This window comes from Phyllostomus discolor, chromosome 14 (genome assembly GCF_004126475.2).
Source record: "Phyllostomus discolor isolate MPI-MPIP mPhyDis1 chromosome 14, mPhyDis1.pri.v3, whole genome shotgun sequence".
Taxonomy (NCBI): domain Eukaryota; kingdom Metazoa; phylum Chordata; class Mammalia; order Chiroptera; family Phyllostomidae; genus Phyllostomus; species Phyllostomus discolor.
This window is the reverse complement of record NC_040916.2, coordinates 45,233,333-45,250,147: the sequence shown is the minus strand read 5'-3', so window position 1 is coordinate 45,250,147 and position 16,815 is coordinate 45,233,333. Positions and strand designations below refer to the sequence as shown.

Here is a 16,815-nt window from a genome sequence, read left to right as displayed (position 1 = left end):
CACACTAACAGCTGTGACAACATCTCCCAGTTCTCTGTGGACAGCATCACCAGCCAAGAGAGCAAGGAGCCTGTGTTCATTGCAGCAGGGGACATCCGGTATGGCCAGACAACACTGCCCCTCGTTTTTCGGCCCTCTTTAAGGCTCGGCCTCTCTCTTTGTCCTCTCCCATTCTGTCAGCCTGTGTCTTTCCCTTTTCTCTCTCCATACTCTGTTCTTGCCCTGAGGCCACCAAACTTGAGGCAGTGAAGGTGCAGGTGGAGAAATTGCCAGGCTGCTCTAGAAAGAAACTAAATGTTAAAGAGAATCCAAAGGGATTCTGGTGGAAAACACCAGAGGGAAGAATTAGAGCAGCGTTTCCTGCAGTCGGCCTGAGGACTGCACATGTCAGAATCGGGTGTGGGGGGAGAGGAGACCTTGTTGAAAATGCAGGTGCTGGAGCCATAGCTGTTCTGAACCAGAATCTTGGTAGAAGAATGAGGAGGGACTGGTGATTACATTTTAACATTCCAAATCACCAATTTAGCAAAAAGGTGTCGGTGGTATGTGTCCTTCCATGAGTCCGTCAGCCCAGGTTCTATCTGCGTGTGCCTGGAGTCAAGGAAACAGTACAGGAAATGCCACCGTAGACAGGGACGTTAGGCTCTGGCGTAACTCCTCCAAGCAAATGATAGTTTCTCCCTGCTAGACGACGCCTTTCGGAGCAGCTGGCTCACACACCCACAGCCTTCAAACGAGACCCAGAAGACCCTTCTGCAGTTGCTCTCAAAGAGCCCTGGCAGGAGAAAGTGCGGTGAGTTGGAGAGTCGGGGGTGGGGGAGTCTCCAGCCCTCTCAAAGCTTGGAGGCAACTGCAGGTACTCATAGCATTTCCTTATTGTCCATTGGGCTCCCAGGCAGTCCAAGAGTCCTTGCCTTTGGGGGAGTTTGATTTGGATTTTTGGTAGAATCTGTGTCTCTGTCCTCACCTTGGCATCACCCTTTGATAACTTTTGCTTCTCTTTACACAGGCGGATCAGAGAGGGCTCCCCCTATGGCCATCTCCCCAATTGGCGGCTTCTGTCAGTCATTGTCAAATGTGGGGATGATCTTCGTCAGGAACTGCTGGCCTTCCAGGTGTTGAAGCAACTACAGGTAGAAAAAGGAAGGAGGGGAAGAGGTATAAAGGGACTAAATGGTAATGGGGAAAAAAAAAAACAGTAAAAAAATTATTTAATATATAAATAAAATTTTGAAAAATTTAAATAAATTTTTTAAAGATTCTTTTCTTTCAAGATTTTATTTATTTATTTTTAGAGGGAGAGAATGGAAGGAGAAAGAGAGGGAGAGAAACATCAATGTGTGGTTGCCTCTTGCACATCCCCAACTGGGGACCTGGCCCGCAACCCAGGCATGTGCCCTGACTGGGAATCAAACCCATGACCATTTGGTTCACAGGCCTGCACTCAATCCACTGAGCTATACTAGTCAGAGCTAAAGATTCTTAAAAAAAGAAAAAGGGAGGGAGAAAGAAGGGGAACTCAGCCCAGCTGCAGTCCACCAGAGGTTGCTCTGCAGAGAGCTCTACTGAGGACCAGCTTCCAGCCCAGGTCTAAACTGGGTACAGATTAAACTGCAGCTCATGCCCCATCCCCAGTTTATGTCCCCAGAAATCACAGCCACAAAACAGTTCCACAGCGACCTCTTGTGGTCCTTTTGTGATTTGCAGTCACTCTGAAAAGTCATAAATGCAAACAATAGTAAGGTGATTGATTACCAGGGAGAGGAGGGTGGAAGAAGGTAGAAGAGGGTAAAGGGATAAATCATGACCTAAGGAAAACTTGACTTTGGGCGGTGAACACACAATGCAATGTATAGATGATATATTTTATACCAGAAACCTATAAATTGTAGTAACCTCAATGTCACCTCAATAAATTCAATGACAATTTAAGTAATTGATTAAAACTTTAATCTGGTATTCGTAAGTGGGTTGCAGTGTGCTGAGATGTCAGTCCCCCGAGCCTCTGGGTTGGTCACCTGCCAGCAGCTTCACCTGTTCTTTATATAAATATTTTCATTTTCTAGAGAAGCTTTCTGTGGACTTACATCCTTTTCCGCCCTTTCCCAATTCTTTGAATTAATAGCTCCCATTCTTGCTGCTTGTGTGATTTCCCATTCTCCCTACCTTTGGGGGCTTTCTGCCTACAGGATGCCTTTTGCTACACAGTTCCCCAAGTCTTATCGGGCCCTGGGCTTTCTTTAAAAACTCCCTTGTCCTCAGTGGGTTTTACTCAATTAGTTGATGGCCTAAAATTCAAGGCCACCAAAGCTGGGAACTGTCCAGGGGACAGAGGGGGATTTTAGCCTCTTCCCTAAACTCGGATGAAAGGTGATGGTGCCAATGCTTCTTTGTCTCCTCACAGTCCATTTGGGAACAGGAACGAGTACCCCTGTGGATCAAGCCATACAAGATTCTTGTGATTTCAGCCGACAGTGGCATGATTGAACCGGTGGTCAATGCTGTGTCTATCCACCAGGTGAAGAAACAGTCACAGCTCTCCTTGCTTGATTACTTCCTGCAGGAGCATGGCAGTTACACGACTGAGGCATTCCTCAGTGCCCAGCGTAATTTTGTGCAAAGTTGTGCTGGCTACTGCTTGGTCTGCTACCTGCTACAAGTCAAGGACAGGTAGGTAAATTCCTGCCCCTCATCTTAACCTTTTTTCCAGGGTTCTCTCTGTACATTCATGTGTAGTTCTCATATACTCATCACCGCCTTCCATTGCCAAGATGTAAAAGATGAAACAAACATCGTGTTTTAAGCAGAGACAGACATGTTCATGTGCATTAAGCCAAGGAGACAGACAAGTACTAGGGTAAAGGGGCAAAGACATGATCGATTTATGGGAGAAGCAAGGTTTTGAGCAAGCAGACTTTGAGAGATGAAGGAGAATGAGAGCGGAGAAAGCTGGGGGAAGGACGCACCAGGCAGACAAACAAGTCAGTGTGATTAAAGCTTGGGCTCCGCTGCCCGACAGGAGAATAGCAGGCAATGATGCCATACAGGTAAGTAGAGGCCAGATTAGAAGGGCCTGCATGATGAAGCTGAGGAGTTTTATTTTGTGGGTGGAGAAATGATATGACCCAGTCTCTGTTTAGTGTGTGCACCCTGTGGCCCTGGGGCTGAGGTTAGCTATCGTTAGGCCTTTGGCAACAAAACAGGAGGTAATGAGCCCCGACCTAGGTGGTTGGTAGTGACTGAGAACAGAAAGGAGAAGGTAAATATGGTAGGCATGATGGAGGTAAAGTTGAAACTTCCAGCCCCGAAATCTCCTATTCCAACATATGATTTTCAGAACTTTTTAGTGTTTATTGCTTTGCACAGAGCTGGGCATTTCCAATATCACATGATCTTTATGTGGCCCAGCTTCACATTATAGGGAAGCGATGTACCGTACACAGATAATTTCACCTGAACAGTGACTCAGGGTCAGCATGCTGAATGCTTCTGTGAGTTACACCTGTCACTGGGCATAGAGCAGCTGCCCTGGGAAGGCAGAGATGCGGTGGCCTGAGCTTCCAGGGCTCCCAGTAACATGGTGGCATATTAAGAGCCAGCTAACAGAGTAGCTTATCAGGAATCTAGCATCTATTAAGTGCCTGCCATAGGCTGACATTCTTGTATTGAAATCAGTTAAAAACCCTGCCAGACAGGTGTTTTATGAGGGTCAGGGAGCTTTCAGAACCTGCACTCATTCCACTTGGTCAGCCCCACAAATGAACCCAGTGAGGCTCTGCATTTGAGGGCTGAAGGGAAATGTAGTTATTTATAAGGAATTTGGTTGCAAGCTTAATACTGTCCCTAAGAGCTGGGATTGAATCCAGGGCCCAAAGAGCCTAGAGCTGAGCAACAGAATTGAGAAAATGGATGGCAGCAAATGAAGCAGGTGCTAGTCAGGCCTCTGCGAATTCCATTAGGAAATGAAGATGTTTGGAAGGTGAGAATCCATCCTTTAAAGCACAGGGGCAGGGGCCATGGAATGGGCAGCAGAGAAACCTTTTATAATAACTCAGAAAAGAAGAGATGTAGTCAAGCTGTGAAGAGAATCAGCCAGTGGAAAGAACTGGCAACAATGCACAGGGCTCCAAACTGGAAGCAGGTTTAAGATTCACTGCGTCAGTTGTGGCTCGGGGGTGGCTCGGAAAGGTTGCGGTTCCAGTCCTGCTCAGGGCACATACCTGGGCTGCAGGCTCGATTCCAGGTTGGGGTGCGTGCAGGAGGCAACTCATCAATGTAAGATGCATTGATGTCTCTCTCTCTCTCTCTGTACCCCCCTTCCTCCCTCCCTTTCCCTCACTCTCTCTCCCTTCCTCTCTCTTTGAAAGCAATGAAAAAATGCTCTCAGGTGAGGATTTTAAAAAAGTCTCTAACTGCTTCAGAATGAGTCCCCAACTATCTCCAGCAGTTAAGAAAAGAAACTGCCCTCACCGGCCTTGGGACCTTGGCAACTAAGGACTTCTCTCAGGGCCTGTTCCCTCACCTGTAAAATGAGAACAGAGCTAAGACAGCTCCTAGAACCTTTCTGGCTCAAGATTGTGCCTTTGTGGCTAAATCTGTAGTGCTTCCCCAGAGTAGAAAGGACTCAGGTGGGGCTGGGTTCCTCTGTTCCCTGCTTTTTTGTCCAGTCAGACCAACCCCAGAGAAGGTGGCTCTCAGACCTTGAGCTCTGAGCCTAACAAAGCCTCTACTGGCACTGAGGAGGTTGGTCATCCTGAGGGGCCAGGCCTCACATGCTCAGCAGGGTAATGGTTCCTCCTTCTGCGGGCAGCCATTCAGGTGGGAATCACGAAGACCTGACTCCTCTCCCTTTAACTCTCCTCTTCCTGCAGCTGGCCTATGGTCATTGCAGCCTGGGATCTCTTACAGTGCTGACTTTACCAGAGAGTTGAAACTTACCTTTGAAACCCCCACACTATTTTACATTTAAATTCCTCCCTGCCTGCTTCTCCTTTCTGGTGGAGTGCTGATCTGCTTGGGCTGATGGCAATCACAGACAGAATACAGGTGACCAAGTTCTGACCAGAGGCCTCCTCTGAGCCAATTGCTTGGCCTCTCTGACAGCTAGCAAGAGCCTCGGGGGCTTTCTTCCCTTGCTTCTGGGCTTTCTACTAGATTGGGATCAATTTGGGTGCTAGAATTACAATTTTTGGAAATTTAGGATAATTAAACTATTAAGAATAGTGATTTCAGATCACACAGCCTTTGTTAGCGACTTACTTTTCTGATTCCCTGTTTCTGCTGCTAGCTTCAGGTCCTAGGAGGTTGGACCCAGAGTTACAGGCTGCAGGAAACACAGCAGGGGACTCCCCTGCCTAGTGTCATGTGGCCAGTGTGTTGCCTCTTCCTCTCCTCTGCCCCCTCCTCAGACACAACGGGAACATCCTTCTGGACGCAGAAGGCCATATCATCCACATTGACTTCGGCTTCATCCTGTCCAGCTCACCACGAAACCTGGGCTTTGAGACGTCAGCCTTTAAGCTGACCACAGAGTTTGTGGACGTGAGTCAGGAAGGAGAAGTGCCTCCTCCTTTCTCTGTCATAGGACAGGGAATTGATGGGCTCCTCCCAAATTAGGGTTGAACAGAACAGAAATGGCAGTAAGTCAGGGTGAGGCTGGGTGTCCTGGGAGGCTTCCTGCCTACTGAGAGTTAGGAAGTAATGGGGTTTGGCATGTTTGCCCCGATTGTTCTGGCTGGTTGGTGGCACGCTGAGCCATCTCATACCCACAGTTCTCTTCTCCCCTCCCAGGTCATGGGCGGCCTGGATGGTGACATGTTCAACTACTACAAGATGTTGATGCTGCAGGGGCTGATTGCTGCTCGGAAACACATGGACAAGGTGGTGCAGATTGTGGAGATCATGCAGCAAGGTGGGGCTGGGGAGAGGCCAGGGGATCGGGGATAGGGTTGTGCCCCGCACAGAATTCCCAAGCAGTCCACTCCACCTCAGGACTTCAGGCGGGCGGGAGTTGCCGGAGGGTTTCTCCTTTGGGACATGCCTCCTGACAGAGCTCAGTCGTGGGGGTAGCCGGGTGGAGGCCACAGAAACTACCTTCTAGGCTCACACAGGGAGAGAGCAGCCCCATCTACAGCCTCTTGGTCCCTTCCCATCTCTCCATCCCTTGCCCAACTCTTGAGTTTCTGTCTCCTCCCATCACTCAGCTTTTGACCAGCTCAGGTGTTTCTAGTCACCACTTTCCTCCTCACCACACTTTGGCCCCCAAGTGCCTTGCCCTCAGGCCTCTTCCCTATCCTGATACTCGCCCCTCCATCTGTCATCTTTATTTACTCTCACTGTGCTATGCCCTCACTGCCTTGTCGCCTTCTAGTCTTTTGTCCAGGTCCCTCCTCTCCCAGCCCTCTGGGCCCTTGTCCCCACCCCCCTTCTTAAGGCTACATTATACACCCAGTCTAAGCTTCCAGTCTCCTCCTCCCATCCCTGCCCCCACCCCACAGGTTGTCGCCGTTTCTCAGGAACAACCCCGCCTGGCCCCATGATGACAGTGGCCCAGGTCATCTGTGAGTGTCAGATGTAGCATAGGCAGAGTCCTGCAACCAGATAAGTGCCCAGCTCAGGGCCCATTCCCTAGAACCTCTTCCAGCCCTCCCTCTGGGCCCTCAGCAGTGACTGGGGGAGATGTGGTGTTGGCCCTCTGCCCTCCCCTCCCCTCATGCCCTCACCTAGAGGGGTTTAGGGGTGTGGGACGAAGATGGGCTCGAGCTAGGGCCTCCCACCAGTTCTCCCTTCTCTGCCCAAGCAGAATGGCATCCCCACAGTCAGGGATCTCTCTAGCATACGTGCTGTGGCTGTTACACTGCCCCTCCCTCATTCCCACTCATGATCCTCTGCCCTCACTGCCTCACCCAGGTTCCCAGCTTCCTTGCTTCCATGGCTCCAGCACCATCCGCAACCTGAAGGAGAGGTTCCACATGAGCATGACTGAGGAGCAGCTTCAGCTGCTGGTGGAGCAGATGGTGGATGGCAGCATGCGGTCTATCACTACCAAACTCTACGACGGCTTCCAGTACCTCACCAATGGCATCATGTGACACCCTTTCTCAGGCCCCAGAATAGTGGGGCATTCAGGGGACCCTCCCTGGGAGAAATTCCAAACCAGGAAAACCCGCCCACCCATCCATCCCCCCAAGGGAAATGGAAGGAAGGCAAGAAATGCAAAGGATCATGTGGTGACAGTAGAGCTTGCCAGGGGGTGGGAGAGCCAGCTGTGGGGCCCAGACTTGCTGGGGCTCCCCTGCCCCCAGCAGTGTCAGTATTACCACCTGACAGACGCCAGGACTCACTGCCTCCAGAGAGCAGAGGTGATCAGTCTGAGGATGCTGGGCCTTTATTCTCACCAGGGTCCGAGATTCTTTCTACAGGCCATCTTCTTAATCTGTTCTGGGTCCCAGAAAGGGAGGGAAGAGAGGCTTCTTGGTACTTAGGACCTGATCCTGTGGTTCACCTTCGGCCATGCTGCTGCCTGACTGTCCCTTCCCAGGGACTGACTCCTGCCCTGAGTTCCCCTTGGTGGGCGGGCCCTGTCCTTGCAGAGGTCCCCTGTCGGAGGCCAGGAAGGGTTACCACAGCCCCTCCAGTACAAGGGTATTGGCCTAGCTACAGGGAATTCCTTGCCCTGATCCCTTCCCCACATCCAGGGAAATAGCTCTCAATTTTTTATTTTTAATTTTTGTTTGAAATAAAGTCCTTAGTTAGCCACCTGTGTAACTTCCGAGTTGTATTTTTGGGGGGAGTGGGGGTGAGTATACAGATGCTCAGTATCTAGGATACAAAAGGCACCCCACAGAACAAGGTGGAAGAGAAAGACTGCCTTTTCCCTGCCTGTCCTGGTCAGCGCCTCGTCCCAGAGCACGGCCTCCCCACTGTGGATTCTCACACCCTCCGTCAAATCCACTGTCCAAGTCACATGAAAAGAGCCTGAATGGGGATTAAACCACAAGCAGTTTTAATGGTCTGGTTTTCTCCCTCCCATTTCCCCCACTGTTAGTATCATCACTACAATAAAGGATTCCTGAGAACCTGTCCCCTCCTCTCCCTGGGCCCTCCTTGAAAGGACTCATCCCTACCACCCCCCTGGATTTCTGGGGTGGGGGGAAAACAAGTGAAAGGCACTGTAGGGGTGGGGGCTCAAGTGCTGGGGAGTCACAGGGGTGGTGCCAGAGCAGAGCAGGCCCGAAGGCTGGCTGCAAGGGTGTGGAGTGTCCTGACTGCCCCAGCACTGGTCCTTCCCTGGACCCGTCTAGCAGGCCTAAGCAAGCCCTGTCCTCCCACCCCCAGTCCCACACAGGGTCTGAGCAGGAGCGGAATTAGTGTTGGGCTAAGAAAGGAGGAATGGAGGGCCTGCCCTACTAGGACCCAAGGGCCAAACCCGAAGTGAGGACTGCAAATAACTATAATGCTCAAGTTTGTCATCTCGGGGAGGGGGTTAGGGGAGAGGAACTGAACAAAATGTGAATTACGACGACACTCCCCAGCCTGGGGACTAGGCAGCAGCAGTGACCGGGCTCCCAAGGAAGAGGAAGGGGGGCAGTCAGTCCAGGTCTGGGGCCTAGTTGTCCCCACTGCCCCCTTGCCGAGCCCTGATGAACGCCATGCCATGTGTGCGGAAATGGGTCTTGAGGTTGAGAGGGCTGTCACAGCTCTTGCCACAGACCTTACAGGTCAGTGGGTCTCCAGAAGCAGGCAAGGGTGAATCTCCAACCTCTGCGTCAGACCTCGACAGAGGGGGGACCTCTTCCTCCCCATCCCCCAGGCCCAGGGCACTGGCACTACCCACACCCCGTTTCTTCTTGTGGCTGATGAAGCGATGCCGGCTCAGGGAGCCAGGGGAGGCAAAACATAAGCCACAGTCAAGGCACTGCAGGGTCGCGCCATCCACCCTCAACCCCACCATGAGGCTCTGCTCCACTGAGCCACTGCTCCGGTAGGGAAGGGGGCCTCCCGACCCAGGTCCACCCCTAGGGGATTTGGCCGGAGGTGTTGTGCTGTCAGGCTCCTCACTGCAAGAATCGGAGGACTGGCGACGTTTTCGTCCTGGGCCCTGGAGAAGACAATGAAGCAAGACTGGGCCTCCTCATCACCCTCAGTGACCCTCGCACCCCCAACCTAACTTCCAGAGGCCAGAGTCTGTAACTCTGCAAGTTCCCACTCCCACGGCCCTAACACAGGGCCTCTGCCTACCTGGCCTCTGGCGCCGGGGCCCCGGACCACAATACTTCCCCGGCCAGGAGACTGGTCCCCAAGAGGCAAGCCATGCCGGACCTGGACGTGTTTCTCTAGGATCAGGCGGCTGCTGAAGGTGCGTTTTCCCTCTGTGCAATACCTAGAGGGGTAGAGTGGGCAGGGTAGGCACCAAGGGCACAGCCCAAAGACCAAGGCCAGTGGCTCAAGTGGAGGGGGACTACCAGAGCGAGAGAGGCCTCCACCTTCAGTCCACTTGGACAAGAAACAGGTGGGAAAGTACTTTACCATGTACTGGTAGGTAGGGAATGGAGAGGTCACCTGCTAGACAGAAAGAGGAAGGGATAAGGGGAAAAGGGTTACCTGCATGGATAAACTCGCTTGATACCCTCATGATTGACTCTGACGTGGCGCCTCAGGCTGGGAGCAGAACAGAAGGATCGCTCACACAGGCGACAGGGAAACTTCTTCACGGACTAGGAGAGCAGGGGGTGGGGGATCTCAGAACCCGGCTCCAGGCCCCAGCCACACTGCCACACAGGACAGTCCGCAGGCTGCCCCTCCAGCCCACCTGGCTCACCTTGCCATGCTCCTTCTTCATGTGAGCCACATACTCGTCACGCTCTGGGAACCAGGAGTGACAGAGGCCACAGGTCCAGCCTCCAGTGCCCCCACCCCCACCCTTTGTGCCTTTGCTGCCTAGGTCCCGCCGGGGGGGCCGTTTGTTTGAGCGAGCGGGCTCCGGGGAGCTGGGTAGTTCCTCCTCTTCTGAGGTTGAAGAAGATTCCTCTGTAGCGGGAGCTGCTCCTCCCCGAGACACAGTCAGCTCCTCGGGTTCAGCCTTGGGGGTCGTAAGGGCATCCCCAGCCCCTTTCCCAGGAGTCTCCTCTCCCAAGCGACCAGACTGATGGGTGTTCTGCAAGGGAGACAATGGGGATGGCTGTTGTGGGGAAGGGCCTGGCTTTGCCAGAGTTCTCGTTTCCCCCATCCCTAAAGGTTATGTGACCCCTGCACCCGGTCAACACAGCTAAGCACACCACCTCCAGCCCTTGACTCCTATACCTTGAGATGGTCCAGCATGGTCCTTTTTTGGGCAAAAAGCAGAGGACAAGACGGGCACTTGAAGACACTGACCCGCTGGGGCAGCAAGTGCTGGTCGAAGTGTGAGGAGAGGAGGGGCTTGTGAGTGAAGACCGTGTCACACATGGCGCACTTGTAGATCATCCTGTACAGGTGGAGAGGACAGTGCAGACACCCTGCCCCCCCAGGACCCAGCTCCCACCAGCACCCCCCTCCTCATCCTCGTCCCGGGTCTCACTTGGCCTGCTGCGAGAGGAAGTTGGGATGCTGGGTATAGAGGTGGGCGTGGGCGCTGGGTGCAGACTTGAAGGCCATGGGGCAGATGGGGCACTTGTGGAAAACCTCGCAGTGCGACGTCTGGATGTGCGACTTGATGGAGTTCACACCCCCAAACACAACTGCACAGCTGGGGCACCTTTCGGGAGGACATGCGGATGCTGTGGTGAGGTAGACCATCTCCGTGCCCTCTACCACCCCACTCTCCTCCGCGGACTTTCAGAAGTGAATTGGCAGTGGAGCCCAAGCAAGATGGAGACTGGAGGGGGTTGCAGACCCAATCCCTAAGGCCTGCTGGGGCAGAGCTGGCACTGCAGAGATGGCCCTGCTCTCTGCCAGCACACCAGGGCCAAGGGACTGAGTGGGAAAGATGGGGCTCAAGAGGGCATCTCTAAGGTTAGTGCTACGAACCATGAGACCAGCAAGCACGTGGGGGAGTTTAGAGATGCAACGGGGAGGTGTGAGGCACCTGTATCCTACACGGCGAGAGAAATGCAGACAGGCCTCCCGGAGGTGGGTCTGAAAATTGGCTTGTAGGAAGTTGCCCCCACACTCAGGGCAGACGTGGGGAGGTCGATTCTTATGCATGCGCTGATGGGCACTGAAGCTGCAGCGATTGGGGAGCATCATGGGGCAGGTTGAGCACACCTGTCAAAGGGGTTGAAACAAGGCAAGTCAGGAGGTGGCCTGTCCCCCACTACTTCTCCTAACCAAGCCCCCTGCAACTTCCTAGATCCTATCCCCAGGCTGCCCCTTACCAGGGAAGGGAGGTGAAAGGCAACTCACATTGCTGGTGGCCCCCGGGGCAGGAGGCCCAAGCTGCTGGAAGTGGGCAGCCATGCCAGCCTTGTCCCGGCACTGCTCCTTGCACTCCAGGCAGCGAAAGCATGTGTAAGCAGAGGTGGCAGGGGCAGCAGGCGGCTCGGCTGAGAGCGGCAGCAAAGGGGCCTCAGCAGCAACTGTAGAAATGGCGGAGGTGGTGATGGCCCCATCGCCCTTGCCCAAGGCAGGCAAGACTGGAGGTCCAAGGGCAGGTGGGACAGCCAGCAGGGGCATGATGTCCGGCTGCCCCACCATCTGGTCAAGAGCTACAGGCCTCATGACCAGGTGCGAGCACTGCATGACAAGCCCCTTGTCCTTGTGCTCCCTGGCGTGCAGCAGCAGGCTGCACTTGTTGAAGAAGACCAGGCGGCGGGCACAGTGGTTGCAGGTGACCTCAATGCGCATGCTCCGGCGGTCATAGTGCCTCGCCAGGCTCTTCTCCAGCGAAAAGGCATCCCCACACTCGAGGCAGCGGTAGCCTGTTGGAGGCAGGGCCAGTCCAGCCTCAGCAGGTGGACTCAGGTTTGGCCGGTAGGCAGGCAGCAGGTTCTTACTGTTGAGAATCTTGTTGAAGGCCTCCACCAGGCTGGACTGGGTCCGTGAGATCACTGTGCCACCGCCTGCCCCTGGCACAGTGGCGGCCTTGGAAGGCTGCACCATCACCACTGAGGCACCATTCAGCTTCTGGCCTCCTGGCCCCAGCCCCGCCCGCCCCTCAGCCTTGGGCAGAGCTTGGGGCACCAGACTTAGCACATTCTTAGCCATCATCTTAGGGCTGGTGGCAGTGCCCCCAGGCAGAACCACAGCTTTGCGGGCCACGCTGGCCGCCATCAGCATGGCAGTACTTGCATTCTGGATGGTGGCCACAGGCAACACAGTGCCCTTCAGCCTCGTGCCATCACCCAATTGGACGCTCACCACCTTTGGACCCTCAGGAGTCGGAGCCACAGGGGAGAATTTTAAGAAGTTAGCCTCGGCCAGGAAGGTCCCCTCGGCCAAGGGGGTAGGGGGATCAGGGTCTGAGGGGACCCGGGTTACAGTTCTTGTGATATTCCCACAGGATGTTTTAATGGTCTTGATCCGCACCTTGAGGGGCCTAGAAGAGCTGGAGGAGGCAGGAGAGTCATTGCTGTCCTCATCAGCAGCCTCAGCTCCACTAGAAGGACTCTGGGGACTTCCTGGAGACTTGTCCACTGGCCCCTGATCCTCTTCTTCTTCCTTTAGGGGCTGACAGCTGGGTACTTTTGGGGAGGCAAGAGGGCTCTGATGCCCTGGAGACTGTTTAAAGAAGGGCACCCCAGCAACCTGGGGAGGCGATGTGCTAGCAGGGATGCCCACAGCCTCAGGGGTAGATCCTGAGCCGAGCCGGGCTATGCTCTGAGGATGGAGTGGGCTGCAGCCACCCTGCTTCAAGGCGCCCAGCGGTGTGGGAGAAGCAGGCGGCAGCAAGGCTGGGCCATTCTCCTGAGCCAGCTCAAAGGGAGAAGGGAAAGGAGGTGGGGTCATGGCCCCTTCCCGAGGTGGAGAGGGTGCAGAAGGAGGCAAGGGATCAGGGTGCTCCCCTGGCTCAGGCTCAAAATGAGCAAAGAGGTCCAACGGAGCTTTGCCTTCCATGGATTTTTCTTTCCACGTACCCCCACTGGGGGGAGTTGGCGAGTGGGGGTTTCCTGGAAGGGATGGCTCAGGGCCCCCAAAACCATTTTGCATCAGACGAGGTCCCACAGGCCCTTCCTTAGTTGTACCCCCAGCCCGGGCCCCCTCCCCTCCTGAACTTCCAAGCAGGGACTCAGACTGCTCAGGACACACAGTGTTCTTGACAATGACACTGACTGCTGAAATGTCCGCCGATGGCAGGCCATGGTCAGAAGCCTGGGCTGAAACCCCAGGGCCATCCCTTACAGCTGCTGCTGTTACTTCTCCAGATTCACCCCCGACACTGGGCTCTGGCTTCCCTGAGCCTCCTGGTCCCTCGTTTTCCTCTGGCCCAGAATGGATGGCTTCGTTTGCATCAATGTCGGGGATGTCAAACGCAGCAAGGAGGTCATCGAAATCAGGGGTCTTCATGTCTCCCATGGCGGCGGGTCCCAGACCTAACAATAGAAGGAAGAAGAAGAAACTGAGCTCTCTGGAAGCAGAAACCCGGCACCTCCTCCCCCGGGATGTCCGTATCGCTCTCCTCTCAGAGCCCTTGCACACTCTGACTTGGGCACACCTTCATCACAGTGCAAATCCTAGAGAGCTGGTGGAGGCACTTGTTTGCCAAACCCTAAAACAGGAATAAAGGCGATGTGCACATTCTACAGAAGACAACAAGATACAAAAAAGCAGAGGAAAATAGACTTGTCAGAAACACACATACAAGATAAGGGTACTAGAGATGGGGGGAGTTCAGTGCGTATCTGGTTGAAACCACCTAAGCCCCTCCTGTGTCCAGCACAGAATCAATCAATTAATCAATACTACTATTAAGAGGAAGAAGGGCATGATGCTCTAGGTTTTAAAAGCTCATTCAGGACAGCATGGAATCCATTCATATATTTCATGGATCTTCTAAGTATCCACAAAGATCTGAAAAACCATGTCTACAAAGGTCCCATGACTTTAAGCCAAGACACAAGAAATGATTCTAGATTCAGTTTCATCAATGGCCTGCTGGATAAGCAAGTTACTCCATCTCTTACTTTTGTATGTATTTGAACGAAAGAGGGGGCAATTAATATATCACAGGGTTATTCTGAGTGTGGTATGAAATTGTGAGTGTGACAGAACCAGAACAGAACTATTACAGCTAGAACAAACAAGGCTGTGTCAGATCATGGAGGGGCTGGGAAGGAGTAAGCACCAGAAATCTAAGGCTCTCAGGGGTCATTGTAAGGTCAAGTCTGGGGCACTTGGGGTCTTCACTCGTATCTGAATATCCAGCTTGGTTAACAGAGAGAAATGAACTCAGGGAAAAGGCCCAAGAAACTAACACAGAATAAAACACAGGAACAGAAAGAGACAAAGAAAAGAGACATGAGGGAAAACCCCAAGGAGCCTGGTCACAAGGGCCCCAGACTAGGCCTCTCCTATCATAAACACCTGGTGCTCCCTCATCTACCTTCCCCAGAGTGCCTCCGCTCTCCCCTGGCCTGCCCCTCCTACCTCCCCATCGTCTCTCCAGGGTACAAGCTTAACCAGTACAGCTGCCACAGTGGGGGAAAAGCCAGGCCTCCTCACCCCAATCATTTCTGCTCTGAGATCCTCACCCCAGTTTACCCCCTACCTCGCACTCCTCACCCTTTTAATTTCCCTTTGGCAAAAGTAGCCCAGGGAGTCTCGCCCAATCCCAACCTTGCCCAGTACAAAAAGAAAAATATCCCACAAGCCTTATGTGTCATTAAAACAACAAGACCAGCCTAGAGCTTGTGGGGCAATCATGTCTGTTCCCCTACCAGCTTTTCCCACAAGTGTATCTATATCTAGGAAGAAGCAACTGAAGAAGTCTCTACCCTTACACATTCCCTGCCCAGGTTGCAAGCCATTTCCCATGGCCAGTTCTCTCACCTCTTTCCAGTCCTAGACTGTAACTGGAGATAGTCCCAGCAGGTGGCAGCTGGCAATGCTGGGACCAAGGTGGGGGTAGAAGGGGAGAGTACTAACTACAGGAAGAAAAGGGAGTGCACTCCTCACCCACCCATCCCAATTCTGCTGGCTGTGGGTTGAAACAAAGCCCTTCTCTTGCCTCTGCCCCTGGCGGATTGCTAGGCCCTCTTCTGCCTGGCTGTCTCCTGACCTGGAGGCCTGAGCTGCATTTCACTCAGGGCTGGTGTAGTACAGATCAGTGGGGGCTGTGAGAAAACATCTGCAAACTCATCTCCCCCCAGCAACTCCCACTTTGGAGTCCAAGTGACTCAGAGGTCATCCACTAGCCAGAACAGGCAGTAGACCAAGCAGAGGAGCCCAAGGCCGAAGAGGCTTCCCATACTTCCCTGCCCAGGCCTTTCTGCGGCTGCTGCGCCCAGTCTCTTGGGCTCCAGCACGCACCCCCCACGCCCCCCCCACCCCGTTCTTCCCCAAAAGCCAAAGGAAGGGGCTAAACAGGAAGAGGATGAAATGGCCAGGGGCAGGTGGGGGCTCCACTGCCCTTTTCCTGGCCCAGGGCCTGCAACGCAGAGGAGGACGAGGGGCTGGCGGCCGGGGGCGATTAGACTGCAGCCAAGCTGGGCAGCGGGCGGAATTAAGTCCCTGCCATCTGCCGAGGACTGGCGCCGGGATCACGTCCGGGGTTGCAGAGAAGGGGCGGGGTGCACATAGGGGAAGCCAGAGGGGAAACTGAGGCGTGCGGCGCTTCTCTGGCTCACATCGTCGAGCGAAAAGGACGGGCCTCGGCCAGGCCAGGCCAGGCCCTCGGGGAGCTGCCGCACAGTACCTCCGGGCCCAGGAGCACTCGGGAGTGGGTTAGGCGTGTGGAAAGACAGCACTAGGGACGGCACTGTATTTGCGAGACTCGCAGCTCTCAGCCGAGGTCCGTCCCAACTCCGACCTCCTCCCCTCGCCTCCCCCTCCCTGCGCGGCGCAGCCTCCTCCTCCCGCAGCCTCCCGCGACTCCCTCGAGACTGAGCAATGAGCAGGAGGCGCAGGGCAGCCCAGGGCGCGAGCCTGAGTGCTGCCCGGGCCGGGACGCTGACCCGCGCCCAGTCGGGGTGCAGGCTCTGCTCCGGCCTGCCTAGGGCCCCCACCCCCACCCTCGGACTCGGACACGGACACCATTTTAGGTCGCGACATCCCGCAGCCTCCAGCCCCTGGGCCGCGCTTTGAACGCCTTTTGGGCTGGGAGCACCAGGACTTGGAGACTCCCGACCCTCCTTCCACGTTTACCCGGCTAGGGACTGTGCTTTCAACAGGCTGGGAGTTTCGCCCATCCGCCCCATGGGACGGTGGCGGTGTCGGGGCCTTCCTAAAAGCCGCCCCAGGGGGGCGACGCGGAGAAGGGGGTAGTTGACCAAGTGGGGGAGGGGCGGGGTAGTCACCCGCCCCCCCGGGGGCGGGGCCAAGGGCGGGTATTTACCCCAGCCACGCTTACTTGTTTGGCTCCCAGTGCGGGCCGAGCCTCGGCGTTCTCGCCCCTGCTCCAGCTGCTACCCTCGCCGCCACCGCAGTCGCCGCCGCCGCCTGCTGCCGCCGCCCTCCCCGCCTCCGCCGCTACTTCCTGCTTCTCTCCCGTTCAGCCTCCCCCTTCCTCAGCTCCCTCCGCGTTCCCGGTCTGGGCTGCCCGCTTTCGTACTCGCCATTGGCCAATCTCCTCGTCGTTCAGTACTGCGCCCCTCCCAGCCCCGCACTGGGTTGGCCTTAAGTACTGCCGCTCGGAACAAGCCCCGCATAGTCTTCCCAGCTTCATTGGGCAAAGAGCCTAGT

At 54.8% G+C, this 16,815-nt stretch overlaps 2 protein-coding genes across 12 annotated transcripts in view; one reads left to right on the top strand and one right to left on the bottom strand.

The window, feature by feature from the left end:
- Positions 1 to 7,758, top strand: part of PI4KB (phosphatidylinositol 4-kinase beta) — a 26,577-nt gene extending 18,819 nt beyond the window's left edge. For 6 of the 8 annotated variants that reach the window (XM_028502614.2, XM_028502612.2, XM_028502611.2 and 3 more), the window contains 7 exons: positions 1 to 98; positions 689 to 793; positions 1,010 to 1,133; positions 2,405 to 2,670; positions 5,409 to 5,541; positions 5,791 to 5,911; positions 6,910 to 7,758. The exon at positions 1 to 98 is cut by the window's left edge and continues 12 nt beyond it. In XM_028502614.2, coding sequence (XP_028358415.1) covers positions 1 to 98; positions 689 to 793; positions 1,010 to 1,133; positions 2,405 to 2,670; positions 5,409 to 5,541; positions 5,791 to 5,911; positions 6,910 to 7,091 — 1,029 coding nt within the window. In that variant the 3' untranslated portion in view covers positions 7,092 to 7,758. Of the gene's footprint in view, positions 99 to 688; positions 794 to 1,009; positions 1,134 to 2,404; positions 2,671 to 5,408; positions 5,542 to 5,790; positions 5,912 to 6,497; positions 6,561 to 6,909 lie in introns of all 8 variants that reach the window. The other 2 variants (XM_028502609.2, XM_036015357.1) reach the window with 1 other exon arrangement.
- Positions 7,759 to 7,982: 224 nt separating this feature from the next.
- On the bottom strand, positions 7,983 to 16,794 carry ZNF687 (zinc finger protein 687). Of its 4 annotated transcripts, none has more exons than XM_036015352.1 (9): positions 16,469 to 16,794; positions 11,383 to 13,508; positions 11,066 to 11,244; positions 10,559 to 10,735; positions 10,303 to 10,465; positions 9,821 to 10,156; positions 9,604 to 9,716; positions 9,241 to 9,382; positions 7,983 to 9,100 (listed from the first exon to the last, which is right to left on the bottom strand). In XM_036015352.1, exons 2-9 carry the CDS (start codon positions 13,489 to 13,491, stop codon positions 8,609 to 8,611), a joined length of 3,711 nt encoding a protein of 1,236 aa, XP_035871245.1. In that variant the 5' UTR covers positions 13,492 to 13,508; positions 16,469 to 16,794; the 3' UTR covers positions 7,983 to 8,608. The 4 variants fall into 4 exon arrangements, with proteins under 4 accessions (XP_035871245.1, XP_028358409.1, XP_035871246.1 ...); XM_028502608.2 differs by having other exon boundaries at positions 16,484 to 16,794; XM_036015353.1 differs by lacking the exon at positions 16,469 to 16,794 and adding an exon at positions 16,279 to 16,382.
- Positions 16,795 to 16,815: the final 21 nt, after the last annotated feature.